At 32.5% G+C, this 22,952-nt stretch overlaps 1 protein-coding gene across 7 annotated transcripts in view; it reads left to right on the top strand.

The window, feature by feature from the left end:
- Positions 1–22,952, top strand: part of LOC125048633 (regulating synaptic membrane exocytosis protein 1) — a 94,258-nt gene that overhangs the window by 56,416 nt on the left and 14,890 nt on the right. For 2 of the 7 annotated variants that reach the window (XM_047647410.1, XM_047647405.1), the window contains exons 1-8: positions 467–592; positions 771–950; positions 12,875–12,989; positions 15,725–15,833; positions 16,697–16,850; positions 17,129–17,362; positions 18,744–18,910; positions 22,477–22,614. In XM_047647410.1, the coding sequence (XP_047503366.1) occupies positions 915–950; positions 12,875–12,989; positions 15,725–15,833; positions 16,697–16,850; positions 17,129–17,362; positions 18,744–18,910; positions 22,477–22,614 (953 nt within the window). In that variant the 5' untranslated portion in view covers positions 467–592; positions 771–914. Of the gene's footprint in view, positions 1–465; positions 600–770; positions 951–12,874; positions 12,990–15,724; positions 15,834–16,696; positions 16,851–17,128; positions 17,363–18,743; positions 18,911–22,476; positions 22,615–22,952 lie in introns of those variants that run through there. The other 5 variants (XM_047647411.1, XM_047647409.1, XM_047647406.1 and 2 more) reach the window with 5 other exon arrangements.

Raw genomic sequence — 22,952 nt, 5'->3', positions numbered from 1 at the left:
ATTTGAATAGTTGTACAAGCCTCTGAAATTGTAGTATGTGTATAATTAAAGGTTTTCTATAGAGGTATCTTTATATATACTCGAGATATACAGAGTACACCGCGATTGATTTTTGAGTTTTTGTTTTTTTAAATGGGCGAAACAGAAAAGGAATTTACTTTTATTTTTTGTCCAAAAGTATTAGTTTAAATCTCATCTACGTATTTAACGTGAAAAAGTTACGTAGAATTACTTAAGTTACTTAGATTAATATAAAACAAGACATAATTAGTTTTCCATTTATTAGTATATTAAATTAACGCCTAGGAATAAGGCCTAACATAATTTCAGGCATTCACAATTAATATTGGGAAAATTTAAAGAAATTTTATCCTAATTCTACGCAGCAACGGGCGCCAGATATTTTAGTATACATGTATATCGTGGAAATATAAATGACGTGAGCAAAGTAGGGACCTGTTGAATAGAGCCTTCATTCTCGCCCCGCTCCGCTGTGAGGACGGACGGATTCGCGTTCAACTCGATCGCTACGGAAAAGCTTTTATACCTGTAGTCGTTTCACTGACTACGCCTGTAGCACTAGCTACGGTAGGTACAGTGTTAGTCTTTGTTCTTTAATTACTAATATAATTATCGCACGTAATTTTAATGACGCAATTGTCTAAAATAATTTATCTCAGTACAAACATGTATATGTATTTACAAATGGTACGAATGTAAAACGCTTCTTTTTGGTATTGTGTTTTAAACATAATTTTTCCTTGTTTCAGGGGAAAGAAAAAATTGGTGAATAGAGTGTTAAAGAATGTCGTGTTTATGTGATTCCATTTTTATTTCGGATTAGTGCAAGTGCAGTGTTTTTTTAAGTGATGATATGACTTGGGGTTTTGGAATTGAACATATCAAACGCCATCATGCTGCCTACAAATGTGATGTCGTTTATGAAAAAGGTGAGTCTTTATTGACTAAAAATTTGCAATCAGTAATTAATTAAGATTAAACATTCAGAGCGACAGTATTAAACAAAAAAATTTAAACATTTCTTTACACATTAATTATGTCTTTTTAATTTGTTATAGTTATTTATTTTATGTAGCCAGCTAAACACTCTTTATATTTCCGTATTAAACTAGCCATTAGAGTTATCCATGCACAATATATTTTTTTGATTGAAAGAATGTAGCCAACAACAATTTTGCTGCGCATTTTTATTTTTTTGGTAAAGCAAACGCATTTTATAATATCAAACTTACAAATACGTTGCTATTGTAATCTTTACTGGAAACTGAGGTGTTAAGTATTTAGTAAATATGCATTTTAACACGAAAACCGCAAGAAGTAATGACAGACGAAAATGCAATCTTAACCGTCCCAACACATTAGCTTTGCAACAGAAGGTTTTTTAGCTGTCGTTAGCTGTTCGTCGTAAGCTGTTCCAGTAAAGCTTGCGAGCGTAAACTTCAAAGAAATCTTTCTTTTTCAGACGATCATGTTTTTGAAAGCTCGAATATTTGCTTTGTAAACGTTTTTGTTGAAATAAATAGAAAACTTTCTGCATAGTTAATGACTTGGTTTTTCAGTGTAATGACGGAGGACGTAGATTCAATTCGATAATTCGTTTTTATATACAGTTTATATGATGAACCTGGGTTTGATGACAGGTTTTGACTATTTGTATCGAAATTATTTTCCAGCATTGCGATTCTGTAACTCACTTACTCACTGAAAACCGCTGTGAGAGTTCGAAAACTGAGTTACAGAATCGCAAGGCAGTATTTGTTATATTTTTTATTTTAAAAAGACAATCATATTATTTATTCATTTAGATAAGTCACTTGTTAAAAAAGCCAGACATATATACTGCCAGTTCTCAAATCAGGGGCATAGAATGGATGAGAAGAACTAGAAATAAACTCTCCTTCACTCTTTTAAATCATCAATTTTACAAAATGTTTGTATAATTTTAACGAGAAATAAATATAAAAATCAAACATTTCACCTCTATCAGCAAGGCACAATGATAGCATTCACCTACATTTCTGTGGGAACAACACGTAGTATCAAGGTGAATTAAGGCAGAAAATAATTAGTCACCACAAGTAGCACCCGTTCTCGAGTACAAAGCATGGTCAGCCATTGGCCCCCTCGCCATATTGTAGGGAGAGACAAGGCGACGTATTGGCATCCATGGTCGTCATCCATCTACACAATTCCAATGAAATTATAAATTAACAAAACCAAATTATACAATGTGGCACTGTCGTAAATCTGGATGGCAAACTGTTTTGATTTTATAGCCACGCTTTAATTAAAAGTTGGTGTGGCCCGCACGGTTTACGACAAATTATGGTTCTATACAAACTTTATTTGCCTTCAAGAAAATTATTCAAACCCTTTAAACTTCAGGGTCTTATTGTATCCCCAATAATACACATTGTTACGCCACGTTAGGCAGTCTATGATGCTGGCACATACTGACGTACGTAACAAATACATTGTGAGCATTTTATATAAATACGAAGAACGAGAAATAGTAAAAATACATATGAGAAATCCATGTAAGGGCGGTGCAAAATTGTCTTTTAAATAACTCACGCAATTAACTGCTAAATTATCAAACTTCACTCACGTCACAGCCACAGCTATTTTCAGTTCAAAATTATTAACAGGATATAAAACATTTTTGATTGATTCTTAATATTCAAACAGATATATGTATTTCTACCTCAACATACAAGAGAAGAGTAATGGGCAATGGGCAAATTTTAGGCGAGTGTGACTTAGCACCGTAGCCTCATCTTACCTTCCACAAAGCCTTCTACGAGAGTAAGAGATATTATCTATGAAGGTAAAACCCGGCCCACTATTATTTAATCGGGTAAAAAACTAATAATGAAAACACCTAAACCATTGTATATATTTAAACAAAAGAACGCAAGACTTAAAATAATTGGGCTAGATTGCAATGTTCTATAATTATACTCAATCAAATTTCTATGATAAATCGGATAACCAAATCAGACGTGGCATAATTGAGGTATTCGGTTGTATCAAGGCCAGGTCGAGTAAATATATCGTGGATAATAATCGATTCTCCGCCCTGTAATTCTTTTAATACCCGAGCAATCTCGGATACTTTCCCACTGTTTCCGTACATCTCTTTTGTTTAGAGAGTACTCTGGAACGTAAAGTAGGTCGATACTTGACTTCAATGTTGAAAATCGAATATTTAAACGAGGATCGCGTACAAGTTAAATAACCGCTATTATTTTCATCTTTCAAAATTCGCTATAAGCGTTACCACTTTAAATAATTATATATTGAGTTATTTTATGTCAATATTAAAAAGATTTATTTTTTAAGTGAATTACACCATTGATCAACTTGTCTCTATAGAGCACTGTTTGATAGTTAGCGTGCAGTGCACCTAACTATCACCACCTCCCACCACCTCCTAACACCTATCTATCTCTTAGACCCCACTGACAGCCGATTCCACTGTGCGAACTTACGCGAACTCTCAACATAACATGCATACGGTACGGTTCATTTTTATATTAAACCGAAACGCAATCGTGATAATTGAATTCACATAATGAACTCTTATTATTATTGCTAGCTATTATACTGACTTTTACTGAGTATCTACGGTCCTTAGTATATAGGAACTTAGAAATTCCCTTATTTAATTAGCGATTAGGCTTAGCGATTCAATCATGAATGCGTAACAGTCGAATTCCATTTCGCATTCATTATATTACTTACGGATGAAAGCTTTATTTCTTAAGTATTAATATATTATTAACATAACTTTGATAGGAACTACTATGTTTTTTATCGGTATGACATAAGGATAGGTTTTACTTATACTTATATTAACATTTTATTAAGGATATTAATTTCTTAAAAATAATCGTCCTCGTAAATAGACATTTATGGCGTCTTTACCGAAAAAAAAATTTTGTACCAGTTAGTTGCTTCAGATGTTTTGAATAGTAAGATAATTGTTTTAATGCGTTTAATCCGGAGGTCTAGATTTCGATTAACTATTCAGGTTAAATAAAGAAAACCTATCAATGAAATCCTTTAAACTCAGGTTATTAAAGTGGCATTTCTACCTTTAAATTAAAGTGAATAATATCTCCATGTCTATCTTGTATACCTATATCGTAACGCGCGTTTGCACAATGGTCCTAAGTTAATTACATTACTGGCCCGGTCCCGGGAGCGAATCTGATTCAATCTGCGTCGAGCTATCGCATTGTCCTCTAGTTTCAGTCATTCTAAACTTCCTATAAATCCAAAGCACATGTAACTCGTGTAATTATAAAACTTTAAACATGACACAGTATTGATGTTTCGTAGTAGCTTTGAAGTCTCGTAATGATTCTAAAAAAGAAAATTCGAAATAAAGTTATCAAGATACCAGTACAAAGGTGAGTTTTCATAAAACCGAAGTTCTTAGGTTAGGAAATAATCAAAGTGAGTAATTTTTCCTTGTCGTTATCATAACTGCTGCTAATTTATTTATTTTTTGTATTAGTGTAATACTTGATTGGTATATTTAGATATTGATCCTATTAATCCAAATTACTTCACTGAGTATAAAACTCCCTTTACGCCATATACTTTAACTTCTAAGTATGAAAAGTTAGTACTAAAAAGAGTTTTAATTTTTATTTGGGACTAATCCAACTAATTCACTACTAAAATCCAAGACATGTGGCCTCTTTCTTAGGCGCACCGTCTATCTCTACCGTTCAGGCCTTCGTCCTGTAATCTTCTTAGATCTTCAATGGAGTAATCGCTTCACCACCTAGATTTTCCTTAGGGACGCCTTTTGCTTTGTGATTCAATCCTTTATAATATAGGATTTCGTCCACGGAAGAATTCCTCCTCTTTAATAAATATATTCCAACTTCAAGAACCTCGTTCCAATTTTGTAGCACTTTTCACCCGTTGGTACTTGACTCAAAGTACTGGTTAAGTAATTGAAAATGTTGGTAAGATTCCCAAATTGCATATTGAAAATGTTGTATGTCGGTATAAATTGTGACCCGTCCTTTCAGTTTGATCAACAACGAAAAGAATAAACGGCCCCTCGCGAAACGTACAAAGCTCTATCAGGCTTTATTATTATCATAAATTGTATTTTGCCAGAGATGACAAGCTCGTGTTCTAATATTTATTATGTGTCATTTTTATTATAAACGAAGTTAATAATGCTCTATTTTTCACTTTTAATATACGACTACTTTTTTATATGGAAACGGTGATATGAATCTCAGGGACACGAATAATCACCAATATGCTAAAAAAAATTATCGCCTAATATTACAGTAGGTACCTTTAACATAGAAGAATGTAGTAGCGATTTGTAAGATGTTGCCTGTCCTGCACTTTCGCGATCTTAGCCACCATCTACAATATTAATTTATTCACCAATGTGAATCTGACCCGATAACCTGACCTCATACCTTATCTAAGCTTAACTAAATTATTACCTTAAAATTTACCTAAATTGGTCTAGTACAAAGATGTTATTAAAAACTACTCATTTTGCTTTTTTTAAATATATTTATTCACAAAAAAGTTACATCTTAATTCAAACCATGCCCCGCAAAACTGCTTACGCAGTTTGACTGCAGGTAACTCACCTTAAATAAACATATCTTCTAAATCACTAAATTAGGTCACACTAATACAATTAATTTACTTATAGGTTACAGCATATTTAAAAAATGGTTTTTTAATAAACCTCTAAATTTATCCAGTGAGCCACGTCTAATGTCCTCGGGTAAACTATTGAGCAAGTATGGAAGTAGTATTTTATTATTTGGTATCTGATCTACCTAAATATGACTTTCAAAATAATTATTTGTCTGCTACTCTTAAGATATTCTATATAAAAAATTCGTTTCATACATAATATATGTATATCTTATGAGGTGTATTTGCTTATCAGTTAAGTAACGGTAACAGCCAAGCTCATATCGGATGCTTTCGTCTGAATTAACGCTTCGTCGAGTGGAATCGTCAGTCTTTATTATCAGAATAAAGTTTCTCTACACATATTTATCTACAAAGCAAAATATTGTACATTATTTTATAACAAGATAGTTAATAGAAGTAGTTTTAAAGAATTACTTGACACGTTTGTACACGCAACATTTAACTATTTAATTATCCAATATTTTTAATATTCAATTATATTTAGTTTGTGATGGCCTGACTAGCGTTTACATCTAAAGTTACATCCCAAATCGTCTTATTTGCAAAGTTCATTTCACTTCGATGTCTGTCGTATAAGTAAATCAAACGATTTTTAGATAGATTTTGTAGAACCAGCTGCTTTTCAAGGTACTTTAATATGACTTAGGATTTCATAAAATCGCGTGTTTTTAAACGATTATACGGGTGGTATTGTGAAAGTCGACAGAGTTATGGAGTCACTCGACGTCAGGCGTACCTGTTGTCCATATGCCCTATAAAAAAGTATTTTTTCATATACAAATTTATTTTCTTTTAGGATTAGGTTAGGATTTCGTATTGCATACTTTTGGACTACATATCGGGACGGAACGCTGTGAACATTTAAACATAAATTTAAAAAAAACATTATGTAGAGTTTGTTATACATGGCAACAAAAAGGTCACGAATATAGGATAGGTATACAAACATTGAAAGACAGTGGGATACTTAAATATGTTAACAATTAAATGTTATTTTTTAATTAACAAAAACGTTCTGTAGCTTTTTTGTATGTTAAAACATAAACGCTGTAACGAGTGTTAAATAAATAAGCTTCACTACGTTTTTCGCAGAATGTAGGGGTGATGTTGGATAAAATTAAATACATTTAAGGTTGCTTTCAAAGTCTCCTAAATGAGAAGGGTGGCGAGGGGTGTTTGTTTGCCGGGCAGGTTTTAAAAACTCTATCAGTGCACAAAAAGTTATCTCGTATAACGAAATCCATTTAAATAATGAAGTATTTTAAAGCTTTTTAAACATGAAATAGAGAGGTTTCTATGCTCTAACAAATCTAGTGTTTTGAAATTCCCCCATACAATTATTATTACTTTTAATACACACTCAAAACCACAAAAGAAGCAATGGCAATTATTTTTATTTTCTGAAGCCAAATAAATAAAAAATTGAGGAAAACAAGGAAACAAATCAGAATTTGTAGGACTTCTGTTGCTTAAGCGTTGACTTAAAAAGCAAACGTTTACCACGTGACTTTTTAAGTATTGCGATATCGAAAATACCGAGACCTTAAATAGTCTATTCAAAGAAATTAAAATCATTTTCTTAAGAAAATAAAAAGTAAATTAATTGAGAGTAAAGTAATGCGTTGCATTTTTACGACCATATAAATTTCCTTTCATTCAGTAGGATCCAAGCCCTGACTACTTTTAATATACACGCAACTCCGCCCGATTACAATTTGGGTGTAAAAGTAGTTAATAGTTTAAATCCGACTTATACGGCTAATCGCAACGTAACAAATAACAAAGAAACTCACTTTATTACGACTTATAATGACTTAATATATAAGTCTGTTTCTTTATTTTGAAGAGATTAAAACAAATCCTTCATCTCGCTTCGTAATTTATTCAGTTCATTCTTCTGGAACTTTTTCAATTTGCATCAACTTGTGCACAATAGGGCGCTTCTTTTTGCTATCCAATGGCCAATAATCGATACGTATGGCTTAAAATCTATTGTATGGAGTGTATCAGCGCAATTATATCCCGAGGGTATTGTGCATTACACATGCTCGCTGTGAATGTAAATTTCATATTGAGGGTTTGTTTATGAAACAAAATACGGATGTTTATTTCAGTTGAATTTTAATTATTATTCGTAAATAAATGTAATGACCGTGTTACTTTTTTGCTTTAATAGTCCCGACAAGAATGTGTGGATAGATTCTATCTTTTTGTTTTAAGAAACTAAAATTACTATGATGATCACACCGAAGTTCCAAAAAATTAAATGTATTAAATTGAATTCGTTTCAAGACTTTTTTTATTTCTTAAAAAGGAAAAAAGTACAGTGAAAGCAATAAAATCTTAGACACAAGTGTGTATAATGATAATTATTGTAAATAAAAAAGATATTTAAGGAAATTCAGTGGAAGCGGCCCTTGCGTGATTTATCCGTCCAGTGTGCCGAGCGTTGAAACTGCCTTAATGTGATTTGGGAAGGGTAACGTCGCCCGTAAGATGAAAGACCACGGGAATCAGTAAATCACTGAAATTAGTTTTTCTTTTTCCTACCTTTACTTATTTGCTAGATTACGTTAATGTTTTTGTTCAAGAAAATATAAGTAGTTTCATTAATAGGGCTGTATTTTGTACAGTATTTTGTTATTTTGACTCCCTTAGATTCAGATCCGAGACTTAACCTTATGACTCTCGTATCGGAAACATTTGGATTTGAGCTTTATCGTCTTAGAATACCCTATAGAGAAGACTTACATCTAAAGACACGACTTGGAATCTGCTAAGCGAGACACTAACAATGATTTATGATTACTTTTTACATCACTAATGGCTAGCAAAAAGGTCTTAATTTGATAAATTCAAGTTTATCTATGTTGATGAATTTTTTGTACACAAGTATAAATTGTAAATTTAACAATCTTTGCAGACACAGTCGGTATTAATGAGTTACTCTATTTTAAGGCAAAACTGTTTTATTTTGTTCGGTAAAGTTTCTTACAAGTAGTTCGAACTCCCGAACAACTTACATCTCGGGTTTGCTACGAACTTAAAAGTAACATTCCTAGGTTTATTAGAGGTTGTTACTTTCTCGAGATATTGGAAATCATTTATTACACTCGGCGTTTTCTAGTCAAAAAAAAATCCCAAATACATAACTTGCCTAAAAATTTTAGTGTGGATACGTAACAAAAACTGTAAAACACAGACTCTCATACACGAAAGAACACGATTGATAAAAAAAAGAATATAATTGAACGTAAGGACGTAATTTAAATTTAAATAAATCTACTAAGCACAATTAAAAACCGTACTTCAAACGTGAAATGCTTGCAATTGTTTTTTAAATTTTAAGCTCTGACTAACGACATCTTATGTAGTCATAATTGGAATGCATGCTTGTATCACAAGGGACCACGAAGGGACAACAAAGCACAGTAATTACGCGTCACCGACACGAAGCCAGCGATTGCTCTTTGTTTTATGAACCACAATGGCTGCTATTTATAGACGTTTAATGATCATTTAGTGGGTTACAAGTCAATTAAATTACGCTTGAAGGCTTTTTACTCAATAATAAAACATTTAATGTTTCACTTATAAACACCTCTCATCATTAAACGCTTTTAAATTAGCTAGAACTAATGAGACAAGACCATAAAATTAATATACATATTTTTAAATAAAATTGTGAGAATTACATCTGGAAAAGAAAATACTGTTACAGTAAATGTTTAAGCGCTGTCAAATATGTCAAACATTATACATAAGGGTTTGACAGCTCTCGTATCTAGATTGACGTGCTAGAATACGGGCCTAACATTCTAATACAGAAATGTTGCCATATTTAAGTCAAAAATTTACATAATTTTTGCTTTAATTACTAGTCAAATATTAAAATACCGTAGCTATTACCACTTATTCGTCTGTGTGTTCTGCATAAATATATTATCTTTTATTGTAGCTGGTAGCGTAATATCAATTTAATATACACATCAATTAATAATCATATAAGTAATCTCAGTCATATCAGGTAAATAATTTGATTATGACAGTTAAGAGTTATAATGTAAGGCAACAAGTGGGTCATACAGCCACCCCTCGTCCTTCCAAACCCCACCCGTCACCAGGTCATGACCACCGATTGCTCATGACCTACTTTACCTCAAAAATCATCTGCGCAACTGTGTCAAATTTTTATTACGTGTAAAATCAATTTGAAAACCAAATATTTACAGTATGAGCGTAACAAAGACAACTGGCGGACTTTACGAGCTATCAGCTAAGCGATACCTTTCGGGCAAACATAGAAAACTTCTTAACAAACTCTTATTAAATTGTGCAGATTAAACGGTGATTTTTAAATATTTTAAACGGAAAACTTATTACCGATTCAAATTCCTGAAATACTCCATTAGAATTTTGATAAAAAAAATTATATCTGAAAGCATAGAAACAAACTTAAACCTAATAGGTTTTAGTATGCAATTCCTAGTAACAACCACAAGAACGAAGATAAAGGTTATATCTTTAAAATGCGTTTTATTGAATACATATTTATTGTTTTATGGATTTCCAAAACCTAACATATCCTACAAAAATATGTTTTGAACCTCCCTATCTTTCTCGTCATACGATAAACCAATTTTATGAGTGTTATAAAACTGTATCGATAAGCTTTGTCTCAAAGATCACTTTTATATCGTGTCGACATCTTTTTTACTTTAGGAATGAATCGTAAAAGATATAACTGATACAGTGTCATATTTCTTGTTGAAGATAGTATAAATTTTCCACATGTATCTTAGAGATGTGAAACGCTTGATGCCTTGATTCTCGCCAACGATAGGGGAATACCAAACAAAACTGAATTGGCTATCACAGGAGGATGGTAGCATGTGACAGAATTCAGTGAGGCATGTTAGAGGAGGCCGAGAACAATGGGGACGCTAGAAAACTTCGTATAAGCAAAAACAAGTTCTCAGTTCAGTTAGATTACGGTGTGTCATGCGATTTTTAAGCCAAAGCTCGCGTGTTCTACCGCAGCCTGTGTAAATTTTTATATACGCTTTTAATACTTTGGTAAAATAAAAACTTGCAAAGCAATTGGCATGCCTAACACCTACTATTTGTAGTCTACTATTTTACCTACTTAGAAGAAAAGTATCTGTCCCATGCACTATTAAATGACTTCAGTCTTCATACGAATACAGTATTTTCCACCGTATATTTTTGGTAGGAAAAATAGAATCATAGATTATGTAAATCAGAGAAACTAAATAAAATTATCTTGTGTGTCATGAAAGTTTGTCTCTTTAACTACATCTTTACTCCAACAAAGAAGCCGTCACAGCTGCGTGTCAATATTGAAATACCATATGTCAATGTGACGTTTGACATTTAACCAAGCTTCTTTAATATAATAAACTGCCATACCTATTAAAACTCATCGTAATTCCCTTATAAAATCCTTTTAGGCGACTCTAATTCGCTTAGCTAACTATTTTTCACTTGACACAGATCCTTGCAACACAGGGCGGTAAAATAATTGCATCTGTAAACTTTGTTATCAATTTAACCTCAGGCAAAGCGGAGACAGAAACGCGGTCGCAAAATTCGATAAACAAAATACATAAGGTTTGTGGTCAACACACTGTCCCAGAGGACATACCTAAATCAGCTGTCATAGTAGAGATTCGATATTCACAAAACTATTGTGAAGCTAACAATGGTGTCAATTTACTTTACAACTCCATAACTAAGGATCTGTTTTCTATGTCACATCAATACAAAATGAATCTATTTTTAAGTACTAATTTAGTTTAGTAGTACTAACTTAATTTAGAACAAATGTAACAAAATATTGTAAACCTATTTTAAAAGAGTAAGTGTGGAGTTTCTTGCCCATTCTTCTCCACACGAAACTACCTTTTGGAAGGGGCAACTAGAATCTTCTTTATATTTTTTTTTGACGTTCAAAAGTGCCATTTTAGATGGTGATTTGACTTTGACTTTACTATACAGGATAAGTAAGTATACAGGACTTAAAATACCAGTGGTACGACATCATTTACTTAAGCTAATGTGATACATACATTCTCGCGCAATTCTTCATTTACATTAAAGTTTAATATTTTTAGTATTGAACTACATAACACGTACTTTAAACTCATTACGTTGTTTAAATAACAACAATAAAATGAATAGGACATTCGGATTTCAAGATGTCCAAGTCGTGATGGCAGGCCGTAGCAATAAAACGCTTACAGAGTTCGGGAGCCGACAATATTGATTTCCCCCAGTCTGATGTACCTCGTTCTCCATCTGTTGCTCGCTTTGAAATTTACGACCATATTACCTTGTCTTTATTTTTGTATGATGAGCTTTATTGCTGTACGACACTTTCAGTTCACGGACTTTTCGAACAAAGTACTTAGCTTTTATTATCTCTAGGATTATGATTGCTATGAGTTTTATGATCTTTCGTTTATATCAGTTATAATTACTATTTTAAATTATGGATCAATGTGGATAACTTAATATGTGTAATCTATCTAAAATTCGGCTTCATGAGTCTTAAAAATCAATTCAGCAGATATAATTTATTACTTACTAGCTGGCCTGGCGAACATCGTACCGCCTAACAGTCGATTCTTTTTTTTTTTTTAAATACTTATTCTGCTATTCGGGACACCGGTCTAGCTAGTAAGATAAAAAAAAGAAAGTTGATAAGACAACAAATACATTATGTCAAAAAATTAAAATTTACCTTCCCGGAACCCCTCCAGTAACATTTGAACTTTGTGATATGGTATTAAAGTTCAAATTGACTTTTAAGTAGTATTACGAATAGTTTGTATGGGAATATAGAAAAGTGTTTTTTTAGACTTTTTCACTCAATTTTTTTTAATATTTCTCTCCGTAAGAACCATCCTCGTGCTTCAAGGAATATTATAAAAAAATAATCAGACAAATCGGTCAAGCCGTTTTCATGTTATGTCGTGACAACGGAAAATGGGTTTCATTTTTATATATATATAGATTGGACTACTAACTTCATTAGTTCATCAAGTCTTCGTGTAGTACATTTACTAAAACCACTTGTTAAAAAATATTATTATAAAAGATATCGATATATTTCTTTAAGATGGTGGCGGCAGACGAAACATCAAATGGTGTCCCGGGGCAAATAGACAGTCCAGGGACATTTGGGAAGCTACGGCAAACGCTGTCGTCCTCACTTCTGACAGCACAAGATAGAGGTAATCGTTTTGATCATATTTACTTAAATTAGTTGCAACTAGAAAAAGTATTCTTCGAACAATTTTTAAATAAAATTCATCCGAACCAGCATACGAGTATGAAGGTGTCTTAAACTATGTAGAATTTATATTGAATAGGATGCACCACGGCTTAACTATAATTAAAATGACCTGTTATCTCGCATTCGGATTACCATAAATAAATGTTTGACAATAGCGTTAAGAGCCAAGCTTTATAAATATTAATTTATTCAGAATAAATTCAACTTAGGAAGGCATAGAGATTTAAATACCTAAACTATAACTAATATATATCTTTGCTAGATATATTAATAATTCCTATTTTCACAAGTTCCTATTCTTATAATTTCTATAGTACAGCATCGAAGTAAACATTTCTTTTAATTGTTTATACATGTTAACGTAAAATTGTAAACACCGTTAGATTGTAATCTATCTCGCGAGATTATAAACTGTCGAAAGATTGTGAACCTCAACGAACTGCTTACAATTTAACGTATTATTATTCGGTAGATTGTACTACACTAACTTAGTTATCATTCAAACTTCTTTGGTCAATTACAGATTAATTTTACTTCCCAACAATTTCATATAACTACCGAATAATAATACGTTAAATTGTAAGCAGTTCGTTAAGGTTCACAATCTTTCGACAGTTTAAAATCTCGCGAGATAGATTACAATCTAACGGTGTTTACAATTTTACGGTGACATATGTAACAAACGCACATTTCTTCTAATATCCTAGCTAACGCTTCGATGCAATGTGTATTCTTGTTCTTCTAATAACAAATATTAGAAATTTATAATTGCCAAAGTTAGGATGTCAAAAGTTGTTTACCTAATGATTTTAACGAGTTCAAATATGCGAAGAACATCTTACATCAAGTTTTATGATTTGTTTATAACGAGATCAAGCCAGCGTCTTCGACTGAAAGACATGTTCGTTAATGATCTTGGTGAGTTATATCGACGAATTTTATTTCTACATAATTTCGGAAGAGTCGATAAAACGGTATTACGTCAAAATTACGTGTATCTTTGGTCCTTCGCCGGTACCCTCTAACTTCCAATAGCGATAACAACAGTGAATTCTTTCTTTTTAATATCTATCGTCATACGTCGCAACCTTGGAATCGCTCGGTACAAAAACTCAACGTGTCAGGATCACAATCGCTATCGCTTTTGAGATTCCAGATGCATTGGGCTGGGTTTGGACCCGAACTGATTATTAAGCTTCCAAATTTAACATATCTGAATAAAGCCATAAAAATTTATTATTTAAAACGTTTAAGTTAGAAAAGATTTCTTTACTGTAGTAACCGCAATTAGGTTTTAATAATTTTACTAACAAAATTAATAGCACGTTTTTATTTAGATTTAAAAGTATTATTTCAATGCATACTTTAAACATAAAACTTTTTTAATTCAAGAGATATCATCACGGAAGAGATTAATATGGTTAAGGAATATTGGACTGAAAAAATCTTACATATTTTCGATTTGATGTTAAGCATCGATTCGTAACCACTTCCATTTTAAGAGTTTTCCTTCTATAACTCACTTCAGCTCCACAGAGCACGAAAATTATCTTTGGTTATGCAATAACCATTCATCACTCTTGCTAGTTTCATTTGTCTTGAGAATACCTGTCTAAAGGAACTCTAACTGGCAGTTACTGAATAAACAAATATAGCAGGGGGCAACATGATTTAAGGAAATACCTTTTGTCATCTACTATATTTTTATATTAATTTACTCGTTTATAATACTTATGAAAAATATTAAATGAGTCATCATAATCCCTAGAGTTTGTACTAAATTATAAAATTTTAATTGACATAAAAATTTTAGAACTTTATTATGGATACAAAGTAAAAAATATCTCGATATTATAATTTATTATTCAATTAATTCCATTTGATTGACTAATCGAGTAGGTCCAACAATTTATTGCCCAACACCAAAATAGTCTGCAACATTCGCATGAGTTAACATGAACATTATTAAATTCTATACGAGGGTTTGTGGTAGCCAAAAAATTTCAGCTAGGTATTATGAACGTTAGACAAAAACGTAGAGTATTTGATAGCAGCTCGGAGAGGAATTTATGAACATTTCTCAATATTCGAGTTGAGTACCGTCGAGAGTCTCCCAGGGGTGGCCTCGGCACGCATCTATTGTGAGTGGATTCCTGAAATAGAGTTGTCTATTTGAATTCACTTATTCAAAATAACTACATCGCCGAGAGGATATTCCTAAATAAATACAAGTATCGACGTTAATCCTATAAGCAGCGTGATAGCCTTCGACCATAAATGTACTATCGTATATATTTTGTTTTAATAATTCAACCAGTAGTTCCTATGCGCTTTTAACCAAAGAGCTTATCGTAATAGTATAGATATGATGTCATGACAAAAGAAATGCACGACCACTAAATAAAGATGATGTTGCATCTAGTTAAGCTGGTTACTATTGTATTACAATCTTATTAATCAACTTACATATCCTTATATAGTTGTATCGCCCATATTTATCTAAGAACTAACACAAGAGTGATAAAAAAGCATTAAATTGTTATTAGAGGCTTATAAAGAGGCGAAAGAGACCGGTGTCTAAGCCTAAGAAAGCCTAGCCTAGCCTAAGAAATTTATTAAAGGCAATGAAAGAGTGAGTTTACGTGAAATGTTTATCATCAGTTACTGTTTTAGTAACAAAATTGGGCCCTCGATCCGTGGTGACGGAGGCGAGCGTAGAACCTGCGCCGACCCCTCCGCCGGCGCAACCTCCGCCCTTAACGAAAACTGCGAAGACTGAACGGTAAGTTACATTCATAGAGAAGACAAAATCATTTGCCGTACACCGTCAGAAGACAAAACTGTACTGTTTAAAAATACCAAGATAAAATAATTAAAGTATTATATTACAATTAATTACTTTGTATTGAGCGTTAGTTATTACTTGACTTATTTGTTCTATAGCAATTTAAAATTTTCATTCAATTTACATTTTGCACCACACTGAAGTCTAATTACAAATCCATCAGAAACATCTCGACGGAAAAGCAGATTTCCAGTTTTTATTTTATTATCTTTGATATCATTAAATGAGAAACTGAAATTAAGTAATATCCATTTCAAGTCGTTCATATTACTGACAACGGAAATAGCTCGGATAACTTTCTTAGACGTTTCACGTTTTATCTCGTTGGACGACTTAAATTTATATTCTTTTACTATAGTTTCGGAACTGGATTATGATATTTAACCTGCAAAATATATATTGATATTTGTGTATAGAATTTGCCTAAAAGTGAAATTTGTCGTAAATTTTATCAATTCAAAGGCAAATAAATTTATCTAAGACGATGAGAAGCGTTTTAGATACCAGTTAGAGTTTATTAAACAGAAAAGTTCCTGTTATACACTTTATATATTGTTCAACATATTTAATTCAACAATAATGATATACTATGCTAGCGGCCTGAACCGGCTTTATAAAACAAAAGTAATAGTCGGTTTATGTAAAATTCTAATGGTTAAAGAATTTTTGAAATCTGCCTTGCGATTCTGTTACTCAGTTTTCGAACTCTCACTGCGGTTTTCGCAGCGGAAAAATACAAAATAAATAAAGCAAACATGATTCATTATTGGTTTCACTCGAACTATTATGATACAAAACAGTGAGGCGGGTAAAGCACCATCCCGAGCTGGAGCCTGTCGAGTGTGCCTGAAAGCTCTAAAGCCGGGTGAGGTGTTTCACATTTGTAATGGGTGTCAGCACAGAGTCTGTGAGGATTGCTCCTCCTACTCGAAGCCAGCCAGTGAAGAGGAGTCGGTGAGTTTCTAAATAAAATTATTGTTCGCTTTGATTAACTATTTTTATTTCCTGTGTATACTTTAATACTATAGTGTTATTTATATCAAATGCGAACATACAATACCCTATTATTTAAATAAACAGTTTTTTTTATTTTATTTCATGACTTTGATTTAGTTTGTCTTATAAAATATAAAGGTAATGTAATATAAAAATAATATAATTCAAGCGCCCTTTATAGTTTTATTTCCCCGGAAAAATCTTAATATACTCGATTGAAATTAAAAATTCGTCAGAGTTCGTGGCGATGTTCAGTGTGTCGGCGAAAAGCCGCACCGCGCTTACCACCAGCGGCGCAAGACAGTACGGATTCCTTACTGGATGTACCAGTACTAGAGGCGTTACAACGAAGACATTCAGAAGCTCGCCTGGGTAGTGGGGGCAGCAGCACTGGCCTGGCTCCACCACGATCACCAGAACTACGGCGACATTCAGACGTATCACCCGCTTCACTTAAAGAATTGGAAAAGGTAAAGGTATACGCAGGTGTCAAGTATACTTGAAATGATATATACACAAATATTAATATTTATATACAAAATTATTTTAAATAAGAATTCTTTTTATCTGACGAAACCGCCTTCATTTATAAACATATAAATACTTGATCGCAATATAAAAATAATATTATTAAACTATATCAACACTTCACTATAGTTATTTTCAATTAATTTAAACTCATTTAAATAGACAGACTTTATTTAAAAGCAGTTGTTGCTGTTGTCTACTTATTTTTAAAAACATATATAATATAGTATTCGTATCTTAATACTCAATATTACATAGGAAGTCAACTGTAGTATCAAACAGGCCAAGTTCAGTAAAATTTAAATTCTCTGGCATTTTATGTAACCGTAGCAAAAGAAATATCTTGAAGATGCAAATAGGAAAATCTAGTACACGTTTTCCCAATGCAACTTTTGTCAGACGTCTTACAAATCTCCGCTTTATCGTTTCCTGTCGTTTGCCTTATTTACTTATGTCACTTTGAGTAACCTTGAAACAACTTTTCTATTATATTTTTGTGATATTTCGATACGATAATTTGAGTGTTTTCTTTGTCATGGCTCAATTTACTTATAATATTACAATTTACTGATAAGCGACATTATTTCATTTAAACTAGCGTTGCGTCTTCCGATTCCATTTTTAATGACATTATCACCATACATTTGACGTAAAACGCAGAGCATTTGTAAAGTAATTGATTTCTTAGAATTTATATAGCATTAAATAGTTATCCTAAAAAAGTTATTTTCGAATGTATGACGCTACTACTGCTGACAAAATGTTTTACTTGTTTCATACTTTTCACTTATGTAATACGTGTTTAAATCCCAATTATTTGTGATTGATAAAACCAGTGAATATAACGTAACGGTCACGTTTGCTCTATACGAATATAAATTACTCACTTTCTTTTCTATTTATTTAGGTAGATATACAATTTCCAATACAACTTCAAATTATCTAGGAAATACTTCTTAAAAAACAATAACTCAATGCTATGAGTATATACTTAAGCAGGACATTGCGATTCCAATGAGAATGGAAACTTTAATGACCTCAATCTGTCAAATGTCACTTGAAAAATAGCGGTTGCAAAAAAACTTACATATTGCATAAATTTCCATTTTATTTGGTTTAACTGAGTCTTGAGGTATTTGGATGAGCTATTTTTTTTATTAACAACCTAAACAGCAATGATACAGTTACCAACTATTATATAACCTACCTCTTTGTATAAGAAACCTATTTTGTATAAAAAACATTTCATCTACACCATCACTATATACATGTGTATGTGCAAAAAATTTGACTGTTGTTTAACGACGCTGCCCGCGGCGGCAGTTGAAGGGAGGCGGCAGCACCACGCCCATGGTGCAGTCCCGGCGTCCAAGCACAGTGACTCCAACACGTCGCCGGTCGATTCGAGCACCCCATCAGCACTCCTGTGATGATGACCAGCAACCTCCACACCAGCCAGCTTTGGCTGCTCCGCCTCCGATGTCACGAAGGTAGATTTTTGTATTTTGTAGTGGTATAAACCTATTTGGTAGTTAAATTGTTTTTAGCAGTCTTGTATGTATGCGTTTGTTTAATTTGATTATGAATCCAAGAGCGTTATTACGTACGTTTGGCAAATGGATGAATAAATATGACTCAGACTCATTCGGTTGTATTAAAGTCGTATAATTACTTTGCTTAAGTATTTATTTATTTATTAAGGAAACTAAACAGATACATCTTCATACAGTAAAAATAAAATAAATGTAAAACATAAAATCAACACATTGGATATATCCACAAAAAGTTTCACTGATTAACATTAATTGTAGAATGTACCGTTCCACATAACTGCAATATTTAAAAGTAAACATGCTTTTTTAATGGAATGTATAAGCTACCATGTTTTTCACGTGCTGCTTTTCCCATTACGTTTCCTTTACTTCAGCTAGAAAAAGATTGCTTAGAAATGTATTTGCTGTTGAAAGCGGTTTTACCTATTGTATAAATTTTGAATAATTAGCAATTTTTGAGACAGTTGAACAGGTACAAATCCGTTATAAATATTTATGATAAATATACAATTTATCTGAGCGATGTTTTAAATTTTGATTGTATTTGATTTTATGGAATGCCAGTCAGGACCCCTCTTATTGTTGTTAATATATGACATAGATACGCTTCATTAGGATTGTATTATTTGATATCAAATTACTATGAAATTCGATTTATTTACGGCATATTTGATTACCGAAATATTGGTAACAAAATACAATTTGCATCGAAAATAATTAATCTAGAGTAAAAGCCACTCAATTCAACTTTGACATTCAACATTAATACATTCACTTGATACATTATACGTTCATATACTATGCTTGTGTAATGATGTGGTTTTGGGAGGTGGGAAAGCGAAATCACGATTATACTGAAATAAATTAAAATCGATTTATTTTTATTCACCATGCCTCCTACTGATAGAGGACAAGTCTTTGTTTTTAATTTATGTTATTATTATTAATTACTTAAGATGTCATGTGGAACATGGTGTAATGGTTGCAGCTCCTTACAAACGTTGTGTAAAAAACAACATGGCGATTAAAAAGAGTGGCGGAGAGTTTATTGCCAGTTCTTCTCTACCGTTCTACGCCCTTGATTTGAGAACTAGGCACTGGCAACTAGGAACTGGCACTAAATGTAAAATTAGAAGCATTAATATATATTTCTTTACTGAAGAGTCATAAGTTTACACTGTGTTACCTATATGCTTAAATGATTTTTTAAATTTGAATTTGTGCGCGTATAAAGTACCGTGTTATGGAGCATAGTGTAGATATATGTATGCGTATGTTTTATTGTTTTTTATTTTATATAGGCAATGACCTAATCAGACATGCGTCGTTGATTTTAGGTTCTATTCCGGCTCCTTTTTATACCATGTTCGCAATTAGTAATTGCTGTGCTAATTGTGAACATCGACGAAAAAATTCATTGATGAAAGCTAAGGCCGAACTCCCTCTATTCGCACGCTTAATGACTGCTTAATTTGTCTTCAATGTCTAAGCGATAGTTATTTTATAATTGTACGAGCCAAGGATCAGGCTTTCTTAGTTACGCCCCGAGACTAAACCAAAACGTAGGCACTCTTTTCACCATTATAAGCATAGCATTTAAAAAAATAGCAGTAAAGCCTGCTCATCAATAATATATCTATATTATACATATATAGCATCCCATTGACCCACGAACCGTACAATAATAATAATGATTCTTTATTTGCAAGAATATGTTGTAGATACAATAATACATAGATGGTATACATAATAATATATTGTTTATATAATATCATGTTTTAAATATTATATAGTATAGATATTTTATTATTTGTAATTAGAAAGTTACATGTAACACACAATGACTAGAAGTAATCATGCTAAATATATCAAAGCTAACGAGATTGGATCTGTATATAGGCTCCGGAAAATGAATCCCATATTCCCGAGAACTAAGTTCCGTGAACTAAGGTCATCTGACATTCTGAGTAATAAGCGCTAACTATGACAAAATCAAAGTCTCAACTTAATCTAATTTATTTATTTGTTTAGTGTTCTATTATAGTAATCTGTAAATAAAAATACTACGCGTTGGAAGTAATACTCATTACTTCGTAGTAACTTCTGCAAAAGTATGTAATGACGGGGAACATGGCCTTTAATGATTCCTAGAAATAAAAAATAAAGCATTCCTAGAATGTCTATATGTACCTAAACCCCGTTATATTTTTAAGCCCATAGAAATTTAATTAACCAAATAGGAGGTTCGGGTAAAGATTTCTAAGAGTGTACCTCATATCAAGATTTCGGTTTTATTTTTCGCCGAAGTTTCTCCATAAATAGACATAAATTCAGGTCATAAAATTTGAGGGTGTTGCTCTACTTACAACTTGACACGGAAGAGCTTTTAATAGTCACCTTTTGCGTAAACATTTTATAACATGTTACCTTTTAAACAGGCACTGAGTGTTATGAAAATACGCTATACTTTTAAATTGTAATGCTTTTATTTTTTTTATTTATATAATTGGTTTTGTTCATAAAATGTGTCTATGATTTCTGAACGAAAGGCCCTACACTTTTACACCGAAAACATTAAACATATTGCTGAGACCATGATAACAAAAGATACTGTTTCAATGGTGTAGTATCAACACCATTGCTCTCTATGGGCGGAGCGTTGAGAATAGTCTGCGTGAATATGCCGCTGCAGATATGTATCTGTGCAGGACTCTTCAATGCATAGCATAGTACAGTACACAATACACATGTCGTGCCAAATTAATGAAAGGAAAATCAGTGCACATACGAATGGTTACTAAAACCATTGCTTTAATGCACTATAAAGGATCTAGTACAGCAGTCTGTACTTGTTTTCGTGTCTGATACGTTCATGGTATGAAGACCACGAGGCCGGGCATCAAAAACCAACCTAGTTGCATAAAAGAAGTAAGCATTTAAAAAGACTATAATTTTTGGAAATATAACTAAGCAGACTTATGACAGTTTACCAGAGGACATTAGACGTGAGCCTTCACTGGATAAATTTAGAAGTTTATTAAAAAAACATTTTTTTAAAATAATTGTATTAGTAATTATAATTGTATTGTACCCAATAAGTAAATTAATTGTATTAGTGTGACCTAATTTAGTGATTTAGAAGTTATGTTTATTTAAGGCGAGGTACCTGCAGTCAAACTGCGTAAGCAGTTTTGCGGGGCATGGTTTGAATTAAGATGTCACTTTTTTGTGAATAAATATATTAAAAATAAAAAATAAAAAAAATTATTTAGTTTAACCAGCCACTGAAACGTAACACAAAATCTATAATCCTTAATAAAATCAAGATATAAGTTCACCTGTTATGTTCGTACATTTACATTGGGAATATGACTTCCGTTCCATGATATAATATTCATAGCTTGCCGAGTTTCACGACTGTTTTTCGCGAAATGGCCGCATTGTAAAACATGCCTGTATACGTGAACAGTTTATATGCAAACAAATAATTTTGCATAATCCAGGGCGTCAGCAGTAGATGTAGTTGGCGCAGGGTCACGTCGCGGTTCATATCGCACTGATGTTGAGCCAAGCGACACGCCGCAGATCTCGGGACTCAGTGTGGAAGAAGAAAGGCCGATTAGACGACGGGGCAGTCAGTTGTACGTACTATACTCACTCCTTAGCGATTCGATTAGAATAAACAAAACCTTTTACTCAATTTATCCAGTTTCTCTAAAATCAAAGTAGTTTTAATTTACTCAAAATGTAATTCAATATTGTTCAACCTATTTGTCTAAGTAAGTAGTAGTCTTTTTTACACGCTTTATATTAGCTTCACCTGTATGTATGTATGTATGTAACCGACTCCTTCGGACTCGATTTTGACCCACTTTTAACGGACAGATTAAATTCAAACTTTGCGCACCTGTCAAAGATCGATGACAATGCAATAATCCGAAAAAAAGTGAAAAAATTTAACTAAAAAATAAATAATAGT

Source organism: Pieris napi, chromosome 4 (genome assembly GCF_905475465.1).
Source record: "Pieris napi chromosome 4, ilPieNapi1.2, whole genome shotgun sequence".
NCBI classification, from domain to species: Eukaryota; Metazoa; Arthropoda; class Insecta; order Lepidoptera; family Pieridae; genus Pieris; species Pieris napi.
The sequence above is the reverse complement of the archived record's forward strand: the minus strand, read 5'-3'. Positions and strand labels throughout refer to the sequence as shown.